Here is a 24741-nt window from a genome sequence, read left to right as displayed (position 1 = left end):
GCAAAATACTTGAATTTGACAAACCACACTTTTCAACATCACTTCTCTCTCTCTCTCTATATATATATATATATAATTGGGGGAAAGGAATGAAGTTGTTTGGGATCTAATCCAAGCTTTCATGCCTACAACATAATGTTCTTACCATTAGATCAAGAGGTTGTTTTAAAAGAACTTTTCAACCATAAAAGTAGCCATCGGGTTAATGTCCAATATAAGCACGTACAAAATATGTTAACTTTTATATTAGGTTTGATTAAGAAAAATTGAAAATTGACTTGAATCAATATATTTGGATGGTTTATAGAATGAAAATCGAAAAACTATGGTTACTAAAATCGAACTGAATTCTATTTTTTATTAATTTATAATTAGTTTAAAATAGTAAAAATAACTTAAAATTTGTATATAATTTTTTCCAAAAAATACTAAATAAGAGTTTTTGATTTTTTTTATTTACTCGAATTTTTTTTAAAAATATATATAAAAAAAACTTTAAAATTATATCATAAATGTTTAAAAGACATAAAACAAAATTTACTTATTAAAATAAATCTAAAAACCCAAAATTCAAAATTACTATAAAAAACTAAAAATCAAATCACTATTAAAAAATATAAAATAAAAAATTAACAAACCCAACCCAACCCAACCTATCATATCATATAAAATATCAAACTCAAGTATAGTATAAGAAAAAATAAAGGACTAATGATCATCACAAATATTAGCAGCTTTGAAAACGAAAACACATACAGAGATATTAGCTCCCACACACATGACAAATTCTTATAGGAGTATAACTACAAGCTAGTAGTCAAAGGCTAGCAAAACTAGAATAAAATTAGGTAGTAATTAAGACAAGAAAAATTCAATTATAATTTGTTGAAAAATGAAAGCAAAAAAGAAAAAAAGAAAAAAAAGGAGGTTCAAGCAGGCAGCCAAGCAGTGGCAAATACAACATTATGTCCTTTCCAAGTAAGTACAAGATCATCTTCTTCTTTCTTTAATCCCCATCCAGCTGCATGTTCATCAAGCATTGTTTTCACTTCCGAGATGGCCTCTTCACCGAAGCTAACCCCACGAAAACCCACGTTTCTCATCCGCTGCACCCACCGGCTCTTTGGTTCTAACCTCTCCACCCTTTGCAGCCCTTCATGAGCTATCACATTCTCTATCTTCCAACTTATGTCTGCCTCGTACCACTGTCTTTGCTTGCTCCCTTGTGGCAGAAACGTGTCCACCGTATCGTATGGTATCCATAGGTAATTGAAAGCAGCCCTTAATCTACAAACCAAATTATTTGATGTCAAATCCGCATCCTCGTCTACTAGGACAACCACTGTTGGGTCCAATCCCCGAAGTGCCTTCAGGAACATGGTTCGAAGAGATTGAGTGGACGATGGTTCGAACGAGTAAGGGTTTGAATTTACATTTGAAAGAGGAGACAATGTTTCTTCTGGTAAGTAGTGAAGCATCATGTGACAGTTTATGACTAGAGCCTCACCGCTTTCTGCATATACTAAATGTTGAACTCGAAGCTGCTCGATCAAAGAGGAGAATCCATCGGCGTAAGTTGAAGGAATCGCTCTGAATTCCAATACTACGTTGCGGGACCTAGCGAAGTTAATCAATTTGGAGCCTAGCTCTTCGTAGGAAAGGTCGAGCATTGGTGGAACATCTTCAGTTGCACCACCAGCAACCGTGAGTTTCACAAGTGGGGGTCCTTCCAGCCTACTAGCTATGGCATCGATTAATGTAGGGATTTGCATGCAATGCGTCAAGCTTAAATCAACTATGTGAATGACCGAATACCCTTCCACAGCTTCTAGTATCGCTGCATTTGCTGCGGTGAAACCGAAGCGATGCCACGGGGTTAAGTCCACGAAGCTAGCCAACTCGATGACGGAGAAAGTGTGGATATCTATAGAGAGGTTGCAGTGAGCGTTGGCCATTGCTGCAAGCATTTTGCAAGTGCCGCTTTTGGCTGCTCGGACAATAAGAGCTCGAAGGAAAGCACATGTTAAGCGCTGGTTGGAATCACCATCAGGTGGTGCAATGTTGTTGAGAACCCAAAGAATTTGCTGCGCTAGAGTAGCATCGTTGCTCTCAATAGCGTTTGCACAGTGCACTAGAAGTTGTTCCATGCAATTGGCATCGCCAAAGCTGCCTAAGCCCTTTGAGGTAGGGAACCCCGGCCATGGACGAGCCCGATGAATTTGGTTTTTGTTCATAGTGGCGATTGAAAATGGAGGGATTTGGTGCAAGGGTGGGATTTCAGAGAATTGCATCATGGAGAGAGCAAGAGTGAGAGAGAGAGAGAGAGAGAGAGAGAGAATACAAAAAATTAAGAGAAGAGCAAATAAGAATCAGACATCAGAAGACAGCAGAAAGATAGAAAAAGACCAGACTAACAGTGGGTACCTTGTCATTGGGAAACGATCCACACAGCAAGGATGAAAAAGTGAATAAAAAACCCACCAATTTTATAGTACAGTTTGGGAGAATTCTGCAAATGAATCACAGAAAATTGACGGTTCAGCTTTTGTGAGAATCTTATTTTCTTCTAATAGAGGAAAACCTAAAGGGACCGCTCAAAGAGGAGTATACAAATAACTCCCTTCCCCAAAAGGAACAACTTTGGTTCAAGTCAAATCCGGCAAAAGAGACCATTCTTTCAACAAAGGATACCAGCCTTTTCCAGTTGCTAAACATAGGGGCTGCAATATGCCATACAGAGATTTACTGATTCAAAACCAACCTTTTTTCATGGCTACAAAAAGGGTCTAATTCTAATCCCCCTCAATATAATCAAAAGAAAGAAGAGAGATGGACGACAGAGAGAAAAAAGAAAAGAGAGAGAGAGTGTGTGTGAGAGCTAATTATAAAGGAAAGGAAGAGGGAAAGGGTGTGCTGGTGCTACTTCTGTTGGATTTTGGTAGCATGTGAGGATAGCCGGCCATGGGATTGTCTGTATGTGGGAGTTGGGATTTTGTCATGTAATGTGGAGTGGGGATTATAAGCCATTTAATCTTTGGCTCACTCTCTCATGCCCTGTATGACATTTAACTTTCTCATCATGATGAAATCATTTTTATGCAGGTCTTCATGTTCTCTTTTTTTTTCTTTTTTCTTTTTTCTTTTTTGCCTCACATATATTTCTCTCAGAGGTTTTCAACTGTTACCTAAAATCCGTTGATATTGTTTCATTTCTCCATCCAGGGGAAAATCCTACCCGTATAGTAAATTTTCTAACTTTGATAACCCTAGCACAACCCCTACCATCTGGGTGGGATTCAATTGTAAGACAGGACAAAGTATGTATATACATATATTACTCTGATTAGTGATTGAAGGATTCTATTGATATTTTGAATGTTTTTGTTGTGTGGGAGAATGTGGTAGGGTAGCAGTAAGGCGCCCCTCAAAAGACTCATGGCAGTCAAAATCAATGCATGTTCCTGATGAGACAAATTCCATAAAGGAATGGTCACTGTCTAACCCTAATGGCAATTGCTTCTCTTTTTCTCCTTTCTCTTGCTCATTTGCAGTGACAATCCAAGTTGTAGCTTACAAAACTAGGTAAATATGCACATAATAAAATTGCCTTACTGCCAAAAAAATTAGCAGAAAACAAATAAACTATGTAAATATACACATAATAAAACTCGGTTCTGTCAAACTAACAACTCAACTAGGCAAACTGATTAAACTAATAAGAACCATTACAACAGCAATGTAGAAAAGAAATTACAGTATCCCATGGATACACCACATATGCATGTATGTATGTACGTACAAGTTATGCAAGCGTAGGCACTTGTTGTTATTAAGTTTTTAGCAGGCCCACATATTTGAATACTGTCTAGGGTAATACAAAAATATGCTTCCTAACATTCTCCAACCCCATTACTCTCTCTCTCTATCTGCACTCACAAACTTTGGAATAAAAATTTGTAAGAGATCTTATCCAGGACCAATTTTGGATATCCACAAGAATTCTCGAATTTTGTAAATATTATTAATAGGATTTAACTTATTATTTTATGTTTATCATCTTCATATGCATGCAATGCATATATGAAAATTGACCCTTCTGCAACTCACACGTGATAGACTTCCTTTTGTTCCCTTATTGAAGGACTGGTTTTGGTTGCAGCACTCCTCAACCCCACCCTGAATAGACTACTCGACCATGCCACCGTAGAAAAATGGCCATCTCCCATTAGCAAATTGACGGCCCTCTTTCACTAATCGCATGCCTTTAAGTTCTTCAAGCCTTTTTTGGACCCTCACCTGCATTAATTACATGTTTGAAACCTAGGAAACTTGCCTATTGTTAACCATGGAAAACATCCAACATTAGTGACCTAGACTAGTCTGCATTTATTACATGTTTGAGTTCTAGGAAACTTGCCTCTTCTTAACCATAAAATAATAAAAATTGTTTTATTAAATAGTATTTAAAAATTGATCAATTGATATTAATATTGATATTGTTGTCAATGCAAGAAAATGTGGGTTCGGATACGCTGAAGCATATTATCCTCTTATTAGGGTTGGACAGAAATATAAGTAGTTTTAGACATTTATCAAAAAAAAATTATAAAGTAACTTTAAAATATTTTTGATTTTATAATCAATATTTTTCTAGATTTAATTAATCAATATCTATCAAAAAACTTCACTTCCACTTATTCCAACTACTTGTTGGTATCTTTAAAAATGCTTTAAACGCCATTTAAAAGTAAAAAAAAATTAAAATAAATCTTGTTTTTCATTTTGTTCACCACAAAAATCCTTGTAATTTTATCACCCTACTTTTAGGGTATTTTCATTTTAGTCTTCCAAGAGTTAAATCCTTAATGACAACTATACACACCAAATCATGTCCACAGCATGTTTACACTTTAATTTTGGTCACCCAAGTCGCTTTATTTTTTTGTCACCAAAAAATCTCTTTTTTTAAGTCATGATATGAGTAAAAAAAATTAAAAATTAAAGTGGAAAACACTAAAAACTAAATAAATGCATTAAAAAATTGTCATATTATATTTCTTTATCCTATTTCTAGAAATTCTAAATTTCTATTCTTTTCAATATTGAAACTTTAAAATTTAAAACATCAAAAACAATTAAATAAATTGTTGAATTTTTTTATCCCTTGATAATTTCAACAATTTATTACTATAATATTGAAATTAATCCATATCACTATAAAATTTAAAGTTTTATTTTATGTTTCCAAATTTTCATTAATGAAATCAACTTAAATAACTTAAATTTAATAATTGTCTATGACACTTATATTTATTTGAATTATATAATCTTGAATCTTTCATGCTAAGCTAAAAGAAAATAAAAATCGTTGCAATTAATTAAATTAATTTCTTGTTCTTCATTTGGGTAAAAAACTGATGAACATAATTTTGAGTTTTGTTTGCCATGGAAGATAAATTAATTACAAGTATTTTTCTTTAATTCTAACTTAGCACGGGAGAATCAAGATAATATAATCAAAAGAAATTTGGGTTTCATAGACAATTATTAAAGATGAATTATTTGATTTGATTTTAATTTGGAAACATTTTTAAATTTTAGAAAGAGTTTAAATTAATTAATTTCAATATTATAGTAACAAATCAATTGACACTATCAAGGGATAAAAAAATTTCAACAATTTATTTAATTGATTTTAGATGTTTTGAAATTTAATATTTCAATATTAAAAAAAAGTAGAACTTTTGACGAGGGGTTAAACAAGTACAATATGGATTAATGCATTATTTTCGTTACTACCATATTTCACTTTAATCCTTAATTTTTTTAACCCAATTAATACTTAAAAAACTTTTTTTGGGTGACCAAAATGAAAGTGACCTGGAAGTTGGGTGGCCAAAATGAAAGTGTAAATATGATATGACGTGTACACTTAACCTCAGTTAGAGATTTAATACTTGGGCGACTAAAATGAAATTGTCCTAAAAGTTAGGTGACAAATTTGCAAGGATTTCTTTTCGGATGACCAAAATAAAAGTGCCCTGAAAATTGGATGATCAACTAGGCAATTTACCTAAAATTCTAAGTATGTTTTGTAAGTATTTTTTAACCCAATCCTTAATAAAAATTGAAATATGTTTTCTTATCGAACTTTAAAAGTTTTTAAACATTCTTTTATAGTACTATATAATGTATTTCAAATAATAACAATAATAAACTAAACAATTAAATTCCATTTATATATATAATTTTAATTTTGGAACTAATTAATTTAGTAACAAGTTTTTTTTAAATATTAAATTTTGTTAATAAATATCAATATCTAATCTAATAACCATTCTACTCAACTTAAATTTATCATCTACCTAAATATTATAATACAAATTTAGATATGTTTTTGTAATAAATTTTTAAACCTATTTGTTGTTAAATTTGTAGATGGTATAATATGAAAATGTAAGAATGAAATTGAACTTGTTTGCAATAATTAATTTTAGTTATAAAGCAATATCTCTAGCAATATGAATGGAATGTTAGAGGTATCAACTAATATGATTTATTTCCTATAAGGTGATGCTATAGATCATATGATACATACACAGGAGGATGAAGACTAATTTAATTTGACACTAAACTGTTATAAGTTTATAGGAATAGGATACTGTTAAAGTAGCAATTCATCATGTGATGTATATAATATGATTGTTTAATTGGCAAACGTGAAAGAGTGCAGTGGATGAAACCCAATTAGCTATTAATGTGAAAATCAAAGAAAGCTGACAAGCTTTTAGAATTGATCCCATTTGTAATAATAGTTTTAAAGTTATGGAAATGCATGCAGTTAAAGAAAGAGTATAAGAAGAATCTAAGGGAAGCATATAAGGAGAATCACATAAGTTAAGGAATTGAGGTTTAAATATATAAATCTGATGAAGATTCTTAACACTTCGAGTTACAAGGACTAAAAGACATAAGTTAAAGATAATAATTTGAGGGCATGTTTTTTCTTCTCTCGGCCATCCCATGCCTTGTATATATTTAATCTCTTTGTTCTTGTATTCATTAAGACAACATATAAAACAAATTAGCAAGCATGAAAGTAAGGAATGACACCATGTGCTTAAGATACCCAAATTCATAAAACACTCTTCTTTTTCTAATAATAAGCACAACTGTCAAAGTAATACATCATATTGACTTGTAATAAGGTTGGGTTTCATCCATTTCCTTATTTGCAAGTTCAATGTAATTAGTTAAACAAAGTTTCAATTTAGTTTCGTCATTACAAAATAGTTTACACTTTAGTTGCAATATTATCCAAATCCCATTTCTAGATAAGTTTTTTTTTTCTAAATAAAATAAAATAAAAATAATGCAAAGAACATAAGAATAATATACGAGAATAAAGAGGGATTTCTATTGCCTTTCTATTCTTATCCATTCTTATTACATGTAGTATACTATCTCTCTTTATATATAAAGGGTGATTAGACTTATTTTTTTATACATAAATAGGAAAGGGGTTACAAGGGGATGAAATAAGAAAGGTTTATTATAATGAGCATCCACTTAATAGCATTCATAACACTCTCCTTTGGATCTTTATTATATAAAATATATGCTTAATTAAAAACCTTACTAGGAAAAACTATGTGGGACAAAAACCTAGTGAAGCAAAAAAGAGTATATAATCTTTTAATACACAGTATGTCATAATCTTAAAAGAAAAATGTAGTGCGAATTTACTCCCCCACATTTAAGCATCACTTAAGATCTTTGAAACAATGCAATCCAATATTGAAAATTAACTTCTCAAATATAGCAGCAGGGAGTGCCTTGGTAAAAAGATATGTCAAGTTCACACTTTAACAAATATGTTGAACATTTATATCTCCATTCTTTTGTAGATCATATTTTATCATTCGCTATTACCAACACAATGGGTGCATTGAACCCATAAAAGATGGTACTCCAGGATCATTGTTTTGTAACATTATTGTTTGACCATTCGTATTCCTTTTCAACATCTCCAATCTACTTGAAAATTAGCCTGATTAATTTTGATTATATAAATACTATTAGATACTCAATAGTAATGCTTTATAATATCATTGTGTAACAATTTGTCCTTATTGAACACCCGACCTTTACGTCGAGATAAATTTCATTTTAAGATATACTTTCATTATAAGTTTATCTACCAAATAATTATTTCTCTTGAAAATTTTTCAAGAACTCCAATGATATTTGATACATTAATATCAACAATGATAATAATAACCTATATGTATAGATTCATTAATTAATAAAAACTCTTGAACAAAATTATATTCACATTTAATTATTTTCTCATGAAACTCGAGTTTTATGCTTCAGGTATCAATATTATCAAATAATTTATATCAGCTGAATACAAATTCACTAGACCTAAATAAATAATTTTATTTAGTGTTGGCCTATTGCATTCACAACAAATTAATCATTTTTCATAACCAAAGCCAAGTGTCTTGTGAGAGTTTGTGTTACAAGTCAATTCTATATATTATAACTTGTATTTTTTTCGCTATTATGCTAACATGTACTCCACTTGGCTTCACATCTTCTGGGTGTTTGGACTTCATGTCCGAGATACATTTCATAAATTATAATAGAAACGTTTATTTATTTTGATGACTTGTTTTCATCTCAATGCTTTCAACTATATTTTCATTCAAAACCCTCACATTTTCGTAATATTTCCTTTTGTCAGCTCCATCATATTTGGTTATGACATAATTAAATGAGATATCTCATTTGTGAAAATAAAATAGAATGTCGGTAATGATAATATATTACAAAGAAAAGAGAAATAAAGTAAAGAACACATAGATTTTACATGGAAATCCTTTCGGGAAAAAAACCACGGGCAGAAGAAAAGAAAATTCACTATATCGAATTCGAATGATTACAAGAGGAATAGACTATGTCTATTTATAGGCTTGTAAAGCCATAATCTAATGGGAGTGTAGTAAGATTGAAACACCTTATTCTAATCAATATAAAATAGATGGAGTTTAATAAGGTTTAAAAAACATTATTCTAAAATAAAATAAAAGAAGTGTAGTCCTATATGGATTTTACTTTTATTTTATTTTACCACTGTATTTTATTTAGGGCCCGTTTGTTTGCCAGTAAAATATTTTCTGGAAAATGATTTCTGAAAAATGATTTACTTTCTGGAAATGATTTACTTTCTGGAAATGATTTACTTTTTTGCTGTTTGGATGAATCTGTGTAAAATATTTTCTGTTGTTTGGCAGATTTCCTGAAAATATTTTCTAGAAAAGCTATTTTTACATATATTTATATTTTAAATTGTTTTTTAATAAATTTATACTTTAAATTGTTTTTACATATATTGCAATGATTTATTTATAAATTAAAAATAAATCAAATTAAATTTATAATAATACTCAATTATTAAGCTAAAATATTAACCGTCATAAATTGAAAACAACCAAATTCAAATAAATTATTTGTAATTGTGTTATAAGAAAATAAAAACAAGGATTGAATAATTATAAATTAGCTTCCCAACCACAATTAATACTAGAAATTAATAATATTATCCAAATGCATAATTAGTATAATTAGTAGTATGCCACATAATAACAGCAATATTGTCCAAGTGCATAACTAATATTACACCACATTAAAAGTATCAATATCTTCAACCTTGAGAAAATTTTTGAAGCCAAATTTTTCTATGCTTCTTACTCTTAACTAAAAAAGCTTTGGCCTCGGATTCATGACTTACTAGATAACCAAACATGGAACATAGGAAGTCATCATCAAATCCTTCTTCCTCCATCGACATCACTTCTTCGTAAAAATGTGGTGTCTTATCCGTAGTAAATTGTTCCAAAGCATTAGCAATTTTGCCAAGTTGTTCACCCACAAATTTAATTTGTTCATCAACGACACTTTCTTGAACATTTTTTCTTTTACGTTTGGATGTACTAGATGAAGATACATTTGTTCTTACCTCTTCAATCTCTTCATTGTCTCCGTCTATAGGCACTAAATCTTGGTTACCATCATCCAAATCTATGTCAGCAAATGTTCTGGCAAAACTCCCTGTTGCCTTATCTTTTCCAACAACCAAAGCCATTTCATCATAATGATCAATGCTTTTATTCAAAAATGGTTCATACTTCTTGTGTGCCTGTTGGATATTATACGCAATTAGAATAACAAGTAAAAAACAATTGAAATATACTTAACATATATATACATATATTACCATCATTGCTGCATCATATGTCACTCTACCACATGTGATCATTTTCATGTTATCATCCCATCCAAAACCACTTTCATCCCGAATTACGCATATAATCTGCCACTGGTTTTTTACAGTCCTCAAATGATTTTCCACATGCTTTGCATCTCTTTGGACTTGAAATCTTTCAGAAATAGCTACGGCAACACGATTAAAAGAAACTGCTTTAAAAGTGTTAGAAGGCTTATTTCCTTTCTGGGCCTCCTCTGTTAGAATTTCAAGAAAAAGATGTTCCATCGGTTTTGTCCACCTGAATTGCTTGCAGGTCCCTTCTTTGTTGCCCTTACCCATTCTACATTAATAATTTTCATTGTCAATTTCAATATCATTATCCAACCAAATAAATTCAATATCTAACATAATAAATTCAACAAGCTTAAAACATAATAAATTCAATATCTAACAAATTCAAGACATAATAATTTCAAAATCCAACAAACTAAAATTTCAATATCATTATCCAACCAACATTAACAAAAAAAAAACAATTTTAATACTAAAACATACATAACATAGAAACAATAACTCTAAGCCCTAAACCTACCTAATATTTGTAGCCATATAATCAGTCCATATAGTCTGTGCAATTTCATCTCTCTTAGCAGACCATTCTCTTGCTTCTTCTCTTTCTTCTCGCTCCGTAAGAGTTGGTATTATCAAATCAGACTCAAGCTCCTCGTATAATCCATAATTAAGTAAATCACTAGGATCAACTCCCATTATATGATTATGAATGATACAACAAGCCAAAACTATATCTACTTGAGTTTGAAAATTCCAAAATAGTTTAGCATCTAATTCACGAAACCATTTCTTCAAAATCCCTAAAACACGTTCAATGGTGATTCGCATTGATGAATGATGAAGATTAAAGAGTTCCTTTGCATTTTCAGGCCCCTGATCACTAAACTCTTTTAAATGATATCGGACACCACGATAGGGGGTAATATATCCATTTCGAATGCCATATCCAGCATTAGCAAGATAATATTTACCTACAATTTTACAAAACATAATATTACTAATAAATTATGAGCTTACTAGAACTATTTCGTATTTAATGTTAATTCTTACCTTCCAGAATTCTTAGTCCTCTTGGGCGTAAAAGTGCATCACTTAAAATACGAGAATCATGTGCACTACCTTCCCAACCAGCTAGAATATAGGAAAATTTCAAATCAAATGTGATGACAGCCAATACATTTTGTGTCGTCCCCCTTTACGGTTACGAAATCTTCCTTGAATGTTAAGTGGAACAGATGCACGAACATGAGTTCCATCTAATGCTCCAATACAATCTTTAAAATAAGGATAAAACCTTGGATTGTTTCTGATTTCACTAGGAGTTGACTCATCAGGTAATCTAATAACTAGTTTATACAATTTCAAAATAGCTCTCAATACAACCCTAAAGTAACGATGAATTGTCTCAGTTGATCTATAATATCTAGATCCAATCACTCGAAACCTTACATTATGACCAATTATATGTAAAAATATAACTACTTGCTCCCTAATATTCACAGAATTAGTTGACTGTAACAAATTATTCCTACTAAGAATATCACACAAATTAAAAAAGGCAACCGGTCTCATCCTTATCAGATCAATACAATGCTGGTCACCATTATATAAAATACTATTAATATAATTTTCCCTTTCATAATCTTGATTCAAACGAGGGTGAGAAGCAATTTCCTTCCTAGTTTTTAATTTTTTAATCCAAAGAGACCCAAAAGCTTTCCTTCCTAGTTTTTAATTTTTTAATCCAAAGAGCCCCAAAAGCTAAAACTGAAGCCACAACTCCGACAATTGCATTTTGATCTTGATTACGATCCATCTACACAAAATAATGACACACAAATATTTGATCACTACAAAAAAGATGCAAGCTTATCATAAGATCACATATATGAATAAAGTTACCATGACTAAAGTGCATACAAACAAATATGAAAATGTTCGGATAAGATTATAAAAAAAAAAGAGTTTGAACTTAAAAACAATCCTGTTTTAAAAATATTCGAGCTTTGGATAAAAATTTTTAGTCTGAACCCGACTCAAATATTTTAACTTAAAATTTTAACCATATCCCTTTTCGCTTACCCGATCTCAAGGATTAGCTTTCTTTCTTGAGCTTGGAAGCATTAAGTTAAACCATGAATTTAGTTAAAGCTATAAAGAGAAAGAGGGAACTTAAATCAAATAGACAAAATGATGTAAACTAATTCAATATTAATGGTGCAATTTAATTTTATAATTTTGATGGAGAAAATACTAGTGGTGGTCAGGGTTTAAACAAGCTTTAAATTAGTGGATTATATTGTTTATAGTATCAAATATAGATAATCCATACCCATTATAGTTTGCCTTAAAAGAGAAAAAAGAAAATAATGAAACCAATAATAAATAATTATAATTATAACTTCCAAGTCAAAAACACTTTTCAATATCATATTTATTACTATATGATTATTAAGTGAATTTATTTTTTAAAATTTTAAAAAGTCATAAAAATAATTAGATTTAAATTTTTAAATCCAAAAAGTAGAGAGACTAACTTGAACATAAAATTAAGAATTAAATTTTAAATGTATGTAATGTATAAAGACTTAGAAAAATATATTTCAACCTTTAATTTTATTACTATAATTTGACACAAAAAATAATAATTGTAATTATTTTTTTATAATTTAACTAGAATTAAATCAAAATAGAGAGAATAAATTTGAATGCCTTAGAAGCCTAAGGATGGAATAGATTATCTAAAAAAAATAAAAAAGATTATCCTATCCTAATAATATATCCTAATAATAAATTTGAATTTAGTCAATGGAATGAATATGTATCCCTATTGGTTGCCTAAAGCTTCCAATTTATTGTTTTGATGCAATATGTACATTAATAATTTTAATATACATGGATAAATAAGTCATAATTTTTTACAAAATATTTTAAATGTTAAATATTAAAACTACATAGTAAATGTAATTCTATAAAATAAGTAACGTTATTACTTGATAATAGTGAAATACTTTATAAGCATCATGTATATAGAATAATTAGTTTTTATATTTTATTTTTTAAAATTATATATTTTATATATCGAATCATAACATGTTATTAAAATTTTTTTAAAATAAATATATAGAAATATAACTATCAATACATCAACTATTAACCTATAAATTTTTGTACCAAAAATTAAATCACATCATTATATTAGAATTTTTCATGAAAATAATAATATTGGTGTTATATACAACTGGCAAAAACAAGAAGGAAAAAAAAATTGTATCTGTCATAGGGCCAAAACAGAAGGAAGTTGCTTTGGATTTTTCTTTTAAGAACAAACTAGGATTACAACAAACAAATTATAGTACAAGTCTTGGTTTATATATGTCTATAATTAATTTAATATGGTATTTTTGCCGGTTCTTACATTTACAATTTCCAACACTCAAATTAGCCGTTTTTGGTTGATTTTTAGATAACAACTCATTGAATTATTTCATGATTTATGAAATAAATAAATAAATCATACAACAAAATAACAACTCTTTGTCTATATGCCAACTTCGTGCTACCCATGCACCATTTATACATGTGAACCACATCTAGCATGTCGGTCGATAACCTCAACATCACATTGCTCCTTCCCTTAACTATTTTGTGTTTTCAAAGAAATTACATATGTTATTAACCCTACAAATAGGAAGCAACAAAAATTGAACAAAACAACAAGCACAAGCAACAAATTTTTGCATGTTATGATCAATAGAGTAGCAGAATTCAATCATGTAAAAACAAAAGCAACATCCATTATCGATTGTAAAAAACAAACGGAGTTCAAAACTAAAATTTATTTCCAACATGAACAGAAAGACAAAAGCTATTCAGCATATCTAATATGAAGTGGTTACAAATAAACTTACAACTGAATTGCAGCAAACAGAAAATTGCAGCAAATAGCTATTCGGCATTAAAAGACTAAACTAAATTGCAGCAAACAACAAAACCAAAACTGCTAAGTTAAAACTAAAATCTATCTAACTAATGTATATATGTCAAGAAAATCACTAGTCCTTCATGTAAATGTTGAAAAACATGCTGCTATTTCATTTCAATCAACAGAAAGACAAAAGCTATTCTGCTTCTGGTTTCATTATGTTTGGTTAAAACTCGGGAAAATACTAGTAAAGTTCATAGTATTTTGTTTACATTTTTTGCATCATATTTCAATTTCATTCAACGTTGGGAACTTGATGAAGTTCACAAAAGGGAAAGGAATGGGAGATAATTGACTGACCATTCCAAAAAAGAAAATAAAAAATCACTCACTGGTCACTATTTTTATGCAGAAATAAAATCATAGCTGTCACCCTCTTGTATTCCAAACAAATGCCTGTCAGACTTTAGCATTTCTATAAGGAAAATTTGCAGAACAGTGAAAGGTAGAAGCAGCAGTAGTTCTCTAATGAGAATTAAAGGTAAAAAAGTTCATGGCATCCAAAACCTAGAGAAGTTTACATATATATATGTATATATCAAGAACATGCCTACCATTGTAGAAGTCAGTGCTTTCTAAGTTCAAAACATTGGGAAATATATATTTTATAGATCTTCACAACTTGTAGCCTCCAATTTTTATTGCTTTTTTTTCCTCCTAAGTTCTTGTAGGCCAGTAATGTCTACCAACAGACAAAGCAGAACCAAATTGCAGTTTTATGTTGGGGAAAGCAACAAGAAAAGATTTGTGATTCCTATAGCTTATTTGAATCATCCATTGTTTCAAGACCTTTTAAATAAAGCTGAGAAAGAATTTGGGTTTAATCATCCAATGGGTGGTCTTACAATTCCATGTAGTGAAGAGTATTTCATTAGTTTAACAATGTCATTGAATTTTTCATAGAGGTATTTCATCATCAACCATGGATGCATTAAAAAGAATAGCAGTCTTTTCATAATTTTTTCCTTTTTTTTCTCTTTTTTCAGTAGGGGTTAGCTAAAAAGAATAGCAGTTTTTTTTTCTCTTTCATCGTCAACCATGGATGCATGAGGAAGCAGAGATAATTTATTTTTACCGAATCTTAAAATGTTAACTAAAAATATTTATAAAGGGGTTTTTGTTTTTGGTAAGAAGGAATGCCCTAGTTTCGATTATTAACAGAATTGTAGCAAACAACAAATTGCAGCAAATAGCAAACAAAGGAAGTTAGAAGAAAGCAGAGTTACCTGGATGAAGAAGAAGGAAGATGAAGAACGGCTTAGCTAGGAAAGATTGGTGAAAGTTGGAACAAAACAAAACTTTTAACAGCAGCCTGAGAAGAGAAGATATGTGAAAAGCTAGGAAAAAAGGAAATTAAAAGATGAAAATAGAAGAAGTAGGAGGAACGTACCTGGATGGAGGAGAAGAAGATGAAAAACGACGCAAGGGAGGGAAGACTGGAGAGTTGGAAAATGTCTTACGGGAAAAAATTCTGTAAGACATTTTCCTTAAAACCTTAGGCATTTTACCCGTGAGTGTGAAAACATTTTACATGGGGAAAACCTTTTCCAGTCAAACAAACACCAGAAAATCAGGAAAACATTTTCCGAAAAATGTTTTCCTGCGAAACAAATACACCCTTAAATAAGAATTCGGGTCACTTAATTCTAACAATCTCCACCTTGACACGAATTCTCAATGAACAAGTTGTTCATCGCGAGCTCTCAACGAACAAGTTCTCTATCTCTTCCATAAAATCTCTTAAGGGTTTAACTTCAACAATGAACACCAACCAAGTCTAAGCAATGCTCAAACTTGGTTATAGGAAGTGACTTAGTCATCATATCTGCAGGATTTTAACGAGTACTAATTTTGCTCACAACAATATCACCACGAGCAATAATATCACGAACAAAATGATACTGAACATCAATGTGTTTTGTTCTCTCATGAAACATTTGATCTTTTGTAAGGAAGATTGCACTCTGACTGTCACAGAATACTGTATTGACTTGAAGGTCTTCATTGAGTTCACTAAAGAGTCCCTTCAACTAAATAGCTTCTTTACAAGCCTCAGTAATCGCCATGTACTCAACTTCAGTGGTAGACAAAGCGACTGTAGTTTGCAAAGTGGCTTTCCAACTGATTGCACAACATCTGATTGTAAAGAAATAACCTGTGAGAGATCTTTTTCTATCAAGGTCTTCAACAAAATCAGCATCAACATACCCAATGACTCCATCTATAGTTCTTCCAAATTGTAAGCAAACATCAATAGTACCTCGTAAGTATCTTAAAATCCACTAAACTGCTTTCAAATGTTCTTTACCAGGATTCGCCAAGTATCTGCTAATTGCACTGATTGCATATGATAAATCTAGACGTGAACTAACCATAACATACATGAGAGATCCCACTACACTAGAGTATGAAACATGTGACATATACTCAATCTCATCATCCGATTGTGAAGACAAAGCCGATGAAAGTCTGAAATGGGTTGCTAAAGGAGTACTAACAGGCTTAGCACTCTACATATTGAACCTGCAAAGAACTTTCTCAATGTACCGCTTCTGACTTAGGTACAATTTACTTGCTTTCCTATCTCTGAGAATCTCCATACCAAGTATCTTCTTTGCTGGTCTCAAATCTTTCATCTCAAATTCTTCAGTTAGTTGGGCTTTGACTTTTCTTATCTCTCATTTATCTTTTGCTGCTATCAACATGTCATCAATATTAAGAAGTAGATACACAAAAGAACCATCACTGCTTTTCTTAAAGTAAACACAACTGTTAAAACTACTTCTTTTGAAATCATGAGAAGTCATAAAGGAATCAAACCTCTTTTACCACTGTCTTGGTAACTGTTTCAAACCGTAAAGGGACTTTTTCAGCAAGCAAACATAGTCCTCTTTTTTTGAGACTGTAAAACCCTTTGGTTGTTGCATTTAAATATCCTCTTCAAGTTCTCCATGCAAAAATGTAGTTTTTACATCTAACTGCTGAAGCTCCAAATCATGCATGGCCACAATACCAAGCAAAGCTCGAATCGAACTGTGCTTTACAATTGGGGAGAACATATCTGTGAAGTTTGCTCTTGGAATTTGACTGTAAAACTTTGCAACAAGCTTTACTTTATACATGGGTTCTTCAACTCCTGGAGTCCCTTCTTTCTTTTTAAACACCCATTTACAATGAACAGCCTTGTTACCTTTAGGAGGTTTTATAAGATCCCATGTTCTATTTTTGTGGATTGATTCCATCTTCTCTTGCATAGAAAACATCCACTTTTCTGAGTCTTCACAACTAACCGCCTCAGAATAATTAGATGGCTCTTGGTTTGCATCTATATCTTCAGCCACATTTAAAGCATAAGCAATTAAATCAGCCTCGACATACTTCTTTGGAGGTTTAATTTCTCTTCTAGTTCTGTTTTTGGTGATAGAGTATTATGGTGAAGAAGCAACTCTATTCTCAATTTTTGTACTGGCTTGAGGAGTAGACTCTGTAATAATCTGATGCTCCATCTACTTTTGATTTTCTTTATTGGAAGAGTCTTTATGAGATAAGTTAGGTAGCACAGTAGTTTCATTAAAAATAACATCTCTGCTAATCACAACTTTTATATTTTCAAGACACCATAACTTATACCCTTTTACACCAGTTTTATAACCAAGAAAAATACATTTAATGGATCTCGGTTCCAATTTTCTATTATCAACATGAGCATACACAGGACATCCAAAGATATTTAAATCAGAATAATTAGCAGGATTACCAGACCATACCTCTTGTGGAGTCCTTTTCTCAATGGCAATGGATGGAGATCGGTTGATCAAAAAACATGCAGTAGAGGCTGCTTCTGCCCAAAATGACTTTGGTAAGTTGGCATTTGACAATATACATTGAACCTTCTCCATATCATTTTGTTCATTCGTTCTGCAATGCCGTTTTACTGTGGAGTATGATGAACTGTCAAGTGTCTCACGATCCCTTCTAACTTGCACAGCCTATCTCATCAGAACAGAACTCTAAGCCATTATCTGTGTGGAGGTATTTTATTTATTTTCCTGTCTGTTTTTCAATCATAATTTACCAAGACTTAAATACAGAAAACACATAGTTTTCTGCTTCAAGAAGAACGCCCAAACTTTTCTAGAAAAATCATCAATAAAAGTTAGCCTAAAATTAGCTCCACCTCTCGAAGGCACACTGGATGGCCTCCACAGATCAGAATGAATATACTCCAATGTTCCCTTCGTGTTATGAATTCCTCTGGTGAATCAAACTCTCTTTTTCTTCCCAAAAACACAGTGCTCACAGAACTTCAGTTTGTAAATTCCTTACCCATCAAGAAGTCCTCTTTTGCTCAATTCTGCCATACAATTCTCACTCATATGCCCTAGGCGCATATGCCAAAGTTTAGTAATATCATCATCTAACAAGGAAAAGGAAGCGACAATTGCATCACCAGCAATAATAGAACCCTACAAAACATATAACTTGGTAGTCTTTCCTGCCCTTTCATCACAACAAGGGAACCTTTGGAAATCTTTAAAACCCTACTTTAAGTTGTGTATCTGTACCCTTTTGAATTAAGAGTACTTAACAAAATTAAATTTCTTTTCAATTTTGAAACATGTCGTACGTCACTAAATGTTCTGACAACTCCATCAAACATCTTAACTTTAATTGTTCCAACACTTGCTATTTTACACGAAGCATTATTTCCCATAAAAACAACACCTTCAGACACTATTTTGTAAGTTGTAAACCAATCCCGATTGGGACTCATGTGGAAGGTGCAGCCTGAATCAAGTATCCACTCTTCACTCACTTTAGAATTGTTGACAGAAGCAACTAGAAGCTTACTATCGCTGTAGTCTTCTACAACATCAACTTCACCAGAATTTTCTGGTTGTTTTCCCTTTTGATTTGCAGCTTCCCTTTTAATCTTGTTTTGTAGCTTATAGCACTCAAATTTAATGTGCCCTTTCTTCTTGTAGAAGTTACAAGTTTTACCTCTATTTGAAAACTTCGATCTACCCTTAACTTTACCATGAGGATTCCATTCCTATGTCTTTCCACGATCATCATCAGCATTCCAGTCTTGTCTCCCACAAACAATGAGACCCTCTCTCTGAGAGTCGGTTTAACCACAATATGCTTCATCTTATCATACGAGGTTAAAGAATCATAAACCTCATCAACTGCGAGAGACTCGTGGCTATATAAAATTATGTCTCTAAATTTTGAATAAGACGGGGGCAACGAACAAAGTATAATCAACCCTAAATATTCATTATCATATTAAACCTCCATGGCCTCCAAGTTTGAAAGAATTTTTTTAAACACTGTTAAGTGTTCGTATACAGATGCACTTTCCTCTAAACGATGAGCATAAAGACGCTACTTTATATACAACTTGCTTGTTAGAGTTTTCGACATACATATTTATTCTAGCCTCTTCCATAATGCAGCAACAATCTTCTCCTTCATCACATCCTCCAAAATTTCATTGGACAAATGCAGATGTAATTGTGGTAACGCCTTTTGATCCTTACGCTTCTTCTCTTCATCTATTAATGTCGGATACATCTTATCTATCCCTAACAAGGCATCCTTCAGATCCATCTACGCAAGAACTACTTGCATCTTAATCTGTCACAACGTAAATATGGTGTTGCAATCTAACAGCAGAATTTCATACTTCAAAGACGACATTACCGTGATCGAGATGAACAACTCAGAAGCTCTAATACCAATTTGTGAAAATAAAATAGAATGTCAGTAATGACAATATATCTCAAAGAAAAGAGAAATAAAATAAAAAACATACAGATTTTACGTGAAAACCCTTTCGGGACAAAAACCACAGGCAGAGGAGAAGAAAATTTACTATGTCGAATTCGAATGATTACAAGAGGAATAAACTATCTTTTTATAGGCTTGTAGAGCCATATTCTAACATGAGTATAGTAAGATTGAAACACCTTATTATAATCAATATAAAATAGATAGAGTTTAATGAGGTTTAAAAAACCTTATTCTAAAATAAAATAAAAGAAGTGTAGTCCTATATGGATTTTACTTTTATTTTATTTTACCATTGTATTTAATTTAAATAAGGATTTGGGTCACTTAATTCTAACATCATTATATTCATAATTTCAGGTACCTAAACCTCTTCTGGGGTTTTATCAAAAGTTACGTCCCGAGTCTCTTCATGAGTACCTGCCTCCTTTAGTCTGTGACTATCTTCATTTCTTTCTTATTTCTTTCAAGAATTTTTTGATTTATGGAATCGACTAGTTTCTCATGCTTCTAGCATGCACAAAACTTATTTTTATTACATTGTCCTTTTGGGACATATATTTATTTGGAGCATTTTAACTTGTATATGTATCAACTGGTATATATAGTCTCTAAATGCGACCACTAAACATGTCTGGCAAATAATTTATCCTTCAAACATTGTGCATAAATATTAGTGAGGATAAAAAAAAATGATGATGTAACAGTTCAGTTTTGACCCTAGTCAGAATAGTGGTTTCGGGACCACAAATCTGAGTCTTAAAAATATTTTAATATTATTTTCTGTGTCTGTGAAAAGTAAATTTACATCTGTGAAAATTTCTGTGATTTAATTTGTCTGTTTCTGTGCTTAATTATGAAAAATGATTAAATCGCGTAAAGTGTAAAAGTTGAGTGCTAGATGCTAAAGCACCTATTTGGCTTGGCTTTTAAATAAATGTCCTTGCATGTCAATTGGACCATTGTACTAATGCATGGACAAATATGGACATGAGTTGGTAGAAATTAATGTTATGTCATTAAGGGTAAAATGGTAAAAGGTGATTATAATGTTATAATAATAAAATGAAAACATGAAATTGGCCATATTATCATGCATATAGCCGGAAATAAAAGAAAAGGAAAAAGGAGAAAGCCATTTTAGGTTTAGGCACTTTGATTGCTTGATTAAGGTACGATTTTAACTCGATTTTTGATAATTTCTACGTTTCTGTGATCGTTGCTTCGTGTTCTTCAAAACCCATGTCTGAATTTCTGTTTCTGTTAAAGATTTCATGAAATTCCATTATTGATATCATGAGTTTTGTAATGTTTTTGAAGGAATTATGAAGGCTTGGTAAAGGGTTCATAAGTTTTGTCTTTGAGTTTTTGATGAAATTGAGCTATTTGGGTTAAATTTTGAAAATGAGGTTTAGAAGGACTAAATTGTGAATTGAACATGTTGTATGGGCTTATATAGAAGCCATGAAAATTCAGCTAGCCCTTGTTGCAAAGAAATTTTGCATATTGGTGATTTTGTGAAAAATAGACTAAATTGTCAAAGTGTGAAAATGTAAGGGCTAAAATTTAAAGTGCCCTAAATATGTGTATATGGATTAAATTGAATGAAATGAATGATTTAACGGTTAAATTTGTATTGTATTAGATCAAGAACAAAGAAAATCGGACTTAGATCGGGGGAAGTCCAAAATAGGTGAATAGACGACTCGTTTTATCCGAAATTCGTCCGAGGTAAGTCAAATTACAATTACGTGTTAATTGAAATAAATTTTGCTCATATAAACTGTAATTTGTATTGAATGGCCTTGTGTGCCTGATGAATATCTTTGAGTAAAGTATGATAATATGTTAATATCTAAAAAGCTCTGTATGTTTTTAAGAAAAGTTGACATTTGTCTGAGATATCATGTAAGACCATGTTTGGGACACAGGCCTTGATTGAGATTTACGTATAAGACATGTCTGGGACATCGGTATCATATCTAATTTCGTGTAAGACCCTGTCTGAGATAGAGGCATCGATATTGAATTACATGTAAGACCATGTCCGGGACGTTGATATTGTACTTGTTTATGAGCATCTATATCGTTTCTGACCCGTCTGATGATAGCGTACGAAATTTGAGATTGAGTATATGAAATGTATAACCTATGAAGGTACGTTTGTATCATACTAAATTTCTGAATATGAAAAACTCTGTCTTTGTGAAATATGTATGGAAATGAAGCATGACATATATGAAAACAAAGGAGCATGATTAAGTTTATGAATTATTCTATGAAATGGTTATGAATCTATATGGGTGAATTGTATTTATATGCTTTAGTAGTTAGACCAATTGTATTTGGCTTACTAAGCTCTTTGTAGCTTACTCTGTGTGTTTACTGTATGTTTTACAGTTATCGTAGCTACTGAAGGCTCGAGGATTGTCACCCCACTATCGATACCATTTTGGTACTTTTGAAAGTGTAAATATTTTAAAGTATGGCATGTATAGGCTAGAAGGTCTATATATATAAGTTTTGATGTGTATATATTATGCCATGAGAGTTGGCTAGCAAATGAAATGTTGTATATAGTTTTAATATTTGGTTGATAGTGCAAAATGATGTATGGTTGTAGTGTTTTAAGAGCTAATATGTTTTTTTATAATGAAGCATGTTTTGAGCATGGAATTGGTTGAGAATTGTTGTATGAATGTTGCTTAATATGGCTTGTAAGGATGACCTCTAAAAGGGGTGGCAAATTGGCCTAAATCAAGCCTGCATGGTGCCACACGGTCAGGGGACACGGGCGTGTCATATGGCCGTGAGCTAAAGTCAGTAGCTAGCTAAGTATCACATAGCCATAGCACACGGGCGTGCTTAATGGCCGTGGGTGAAAGTCAGTATGGTTACCCTGGTTTGGCACGGCTGGTTCACATGGGTGTGTCTGATGCCCCTGTGAGGCACACGGCCTGGACGCACGAGTGTGTAACCTCAATAAAATTGTAAAATTTTATATGTTCTAAATTTTATGAATGTGTTCGGTTTAGCTCTAACCGTTCTTAAACGTATATTTCAGGTCTCGTAGACCATATTTAGAGATGATTGCTTATGAAATGATGTTAAATGATACCTGTGATTCTGAATTGGTTCGAAATGTTCTGTCTGTCTGGTAATACCTCGTAACCCTAATCCAATGTCAGTTACGGGTTAGCGGTGTTACATTTTATTTGGTACCAGATATATGGTTTAGTCGGTTCTAGGACTACCATAGCGTTTGTGAGTCTAGCTATACATGCCATATAATTGAATCTGTGATAGTGTGATGACTCCTGAAATTAAAATGTGTTTTTATATAGCAAATGGATTCCGATAAAGTTGTAGCTGACGATGTTGAAAGCAATACGCCTGCTCCCTTGCAAGGGACGGTACAAGCTGATTCTAGACCAGCTACGAGTAGCCCTGATGCTGAGGCTAAGCAAGCCTTCTATTAGATGATGAGTGATTGGTTCACTCAGTATATTAGAACCAATCTGACTGTACAACAACTTCCACCCCCGGTTAATCCTTCTCAAACTCTTGATATGCCACGAGTGAATCTGGTATAGTTGAGTAAACCACCAGTTGATAAGATTAGAAAGTATGGGGCTGAAGAGTTCTAAGCTACAACAAATGATGATGCTGAAAGAGCCAAAATTTGGTTAGAAAATACAATATGAGTGTTTGATGAAATGTCTTTGAGTCTTGAGGAATGTGTTAAATGCACCGTTTCACTTCTGAGAGATACGACATATGATTGGTGGAAAATTTTAATATCTATAGTCTCGAGTGAACGGGTTACTTGGGATTTCTTTCAATCTGAATTTTGGAAGAAATATATCAGTCAGAGATTCATTGATCAGAAACGTAAAGAGTTTCTCGAGCTTAAATAGGGTCGTATGTCTGTTACTGAATACGAACGTGAATTTGTGAGATTGAGCCAGTATGCTCAGAAATGTGTATCGAATGAAGCAATAATGTGCAAAAGGTTTAAAGATGGACTAAACGAAGATATCCGTCTGTTAGTTGGGATTTGGAAATTAAAGAAATGGTAGTGCTCGTTGTGTGACAACCCAAATTAGACCCTGGTCGGAATGTGGTTTCGAGACCACATTACCGAGCCAAAAATTTATTTTTTGTGTTTTAATTGCATAAATTTTTGTGTGACAGTGAATATATGAGAAATTAAATGCTTAATATTAGCTTTAGGATTGTGAATTAATTCAAAAAGGACCTAGTTGACGAAGTTAGAAAAGATGATAGATGAATTATAAGGAGTAATTAATAATAGGGTGAGGAAGCATGGCTTTGCATGTCAAATTGCCCATAAAATACATGGTGGCCGGCCAAGGAGTGATGATGCTCCACTCATTCTAATTTAATATGTTTTCTTTTGGTTAACAAATGATGGGGATAATAATAGGAAAGTGAACAAAAAAAATGGGTGTCATACTTGCCATCTCCTAGCCGAAAAACCAAGAAAAAGAAGGGGAGAAAAACTTGGAAAGAGTTCGGCCATTGCTTGTATCTAGGAGGAGTGTTTGATGTTGTGGCATGAAAATGAGGGAGTTTGAATGCTTAATAAGGAGGGAAG

At 32.0% G+C, this 24741-nt stretch overlaps 1 protein-coding gene across 1 annotated transcript; it reads right to left on the bottom strand.

The window, feature by feature from the left end:
- Nucleotides 1-712: 712 nt before the first annotated feature.
- Nucleotides 713-3497, bottom strand: LOC107901182 (scarecrow-like protein 32). Its single transcript, XM_016827083.2, has one exon. It carries the CDS (start codon nucleotides 2292-2294, stop codon nucleotides 930-932), a length of 1365 nt encoding a protein of 454 aa, XP_016682572.1. The 5' UTR covers nucleotides 2295-3497; the 3' UTR covers nucleotides 713-929.
- Nucleotides 3498-24741: the final 21244 nt, after the last annotated feature.

Source organism: Gossypium hirsutum, chromosome A11 (genome assembly GCF_007990345.1).
Source record: "Gossypium hirsutum isolate 1008001.06 chromosome A11, Gossypium_hirsutum_v2.1, whole genome shotgun sequence".
NCBI lineage: Eukaryota > Viridiplantae > Streptophyta > Magnoliopsida > Malvales > Malvaceae > Gossypium > Gossypium hirsutum.
The sequence above is the reverse complement of the archived record's forward strand: the minus strand, read 5'-3'. Positions and strand labels throughout refer to the sequence as shown.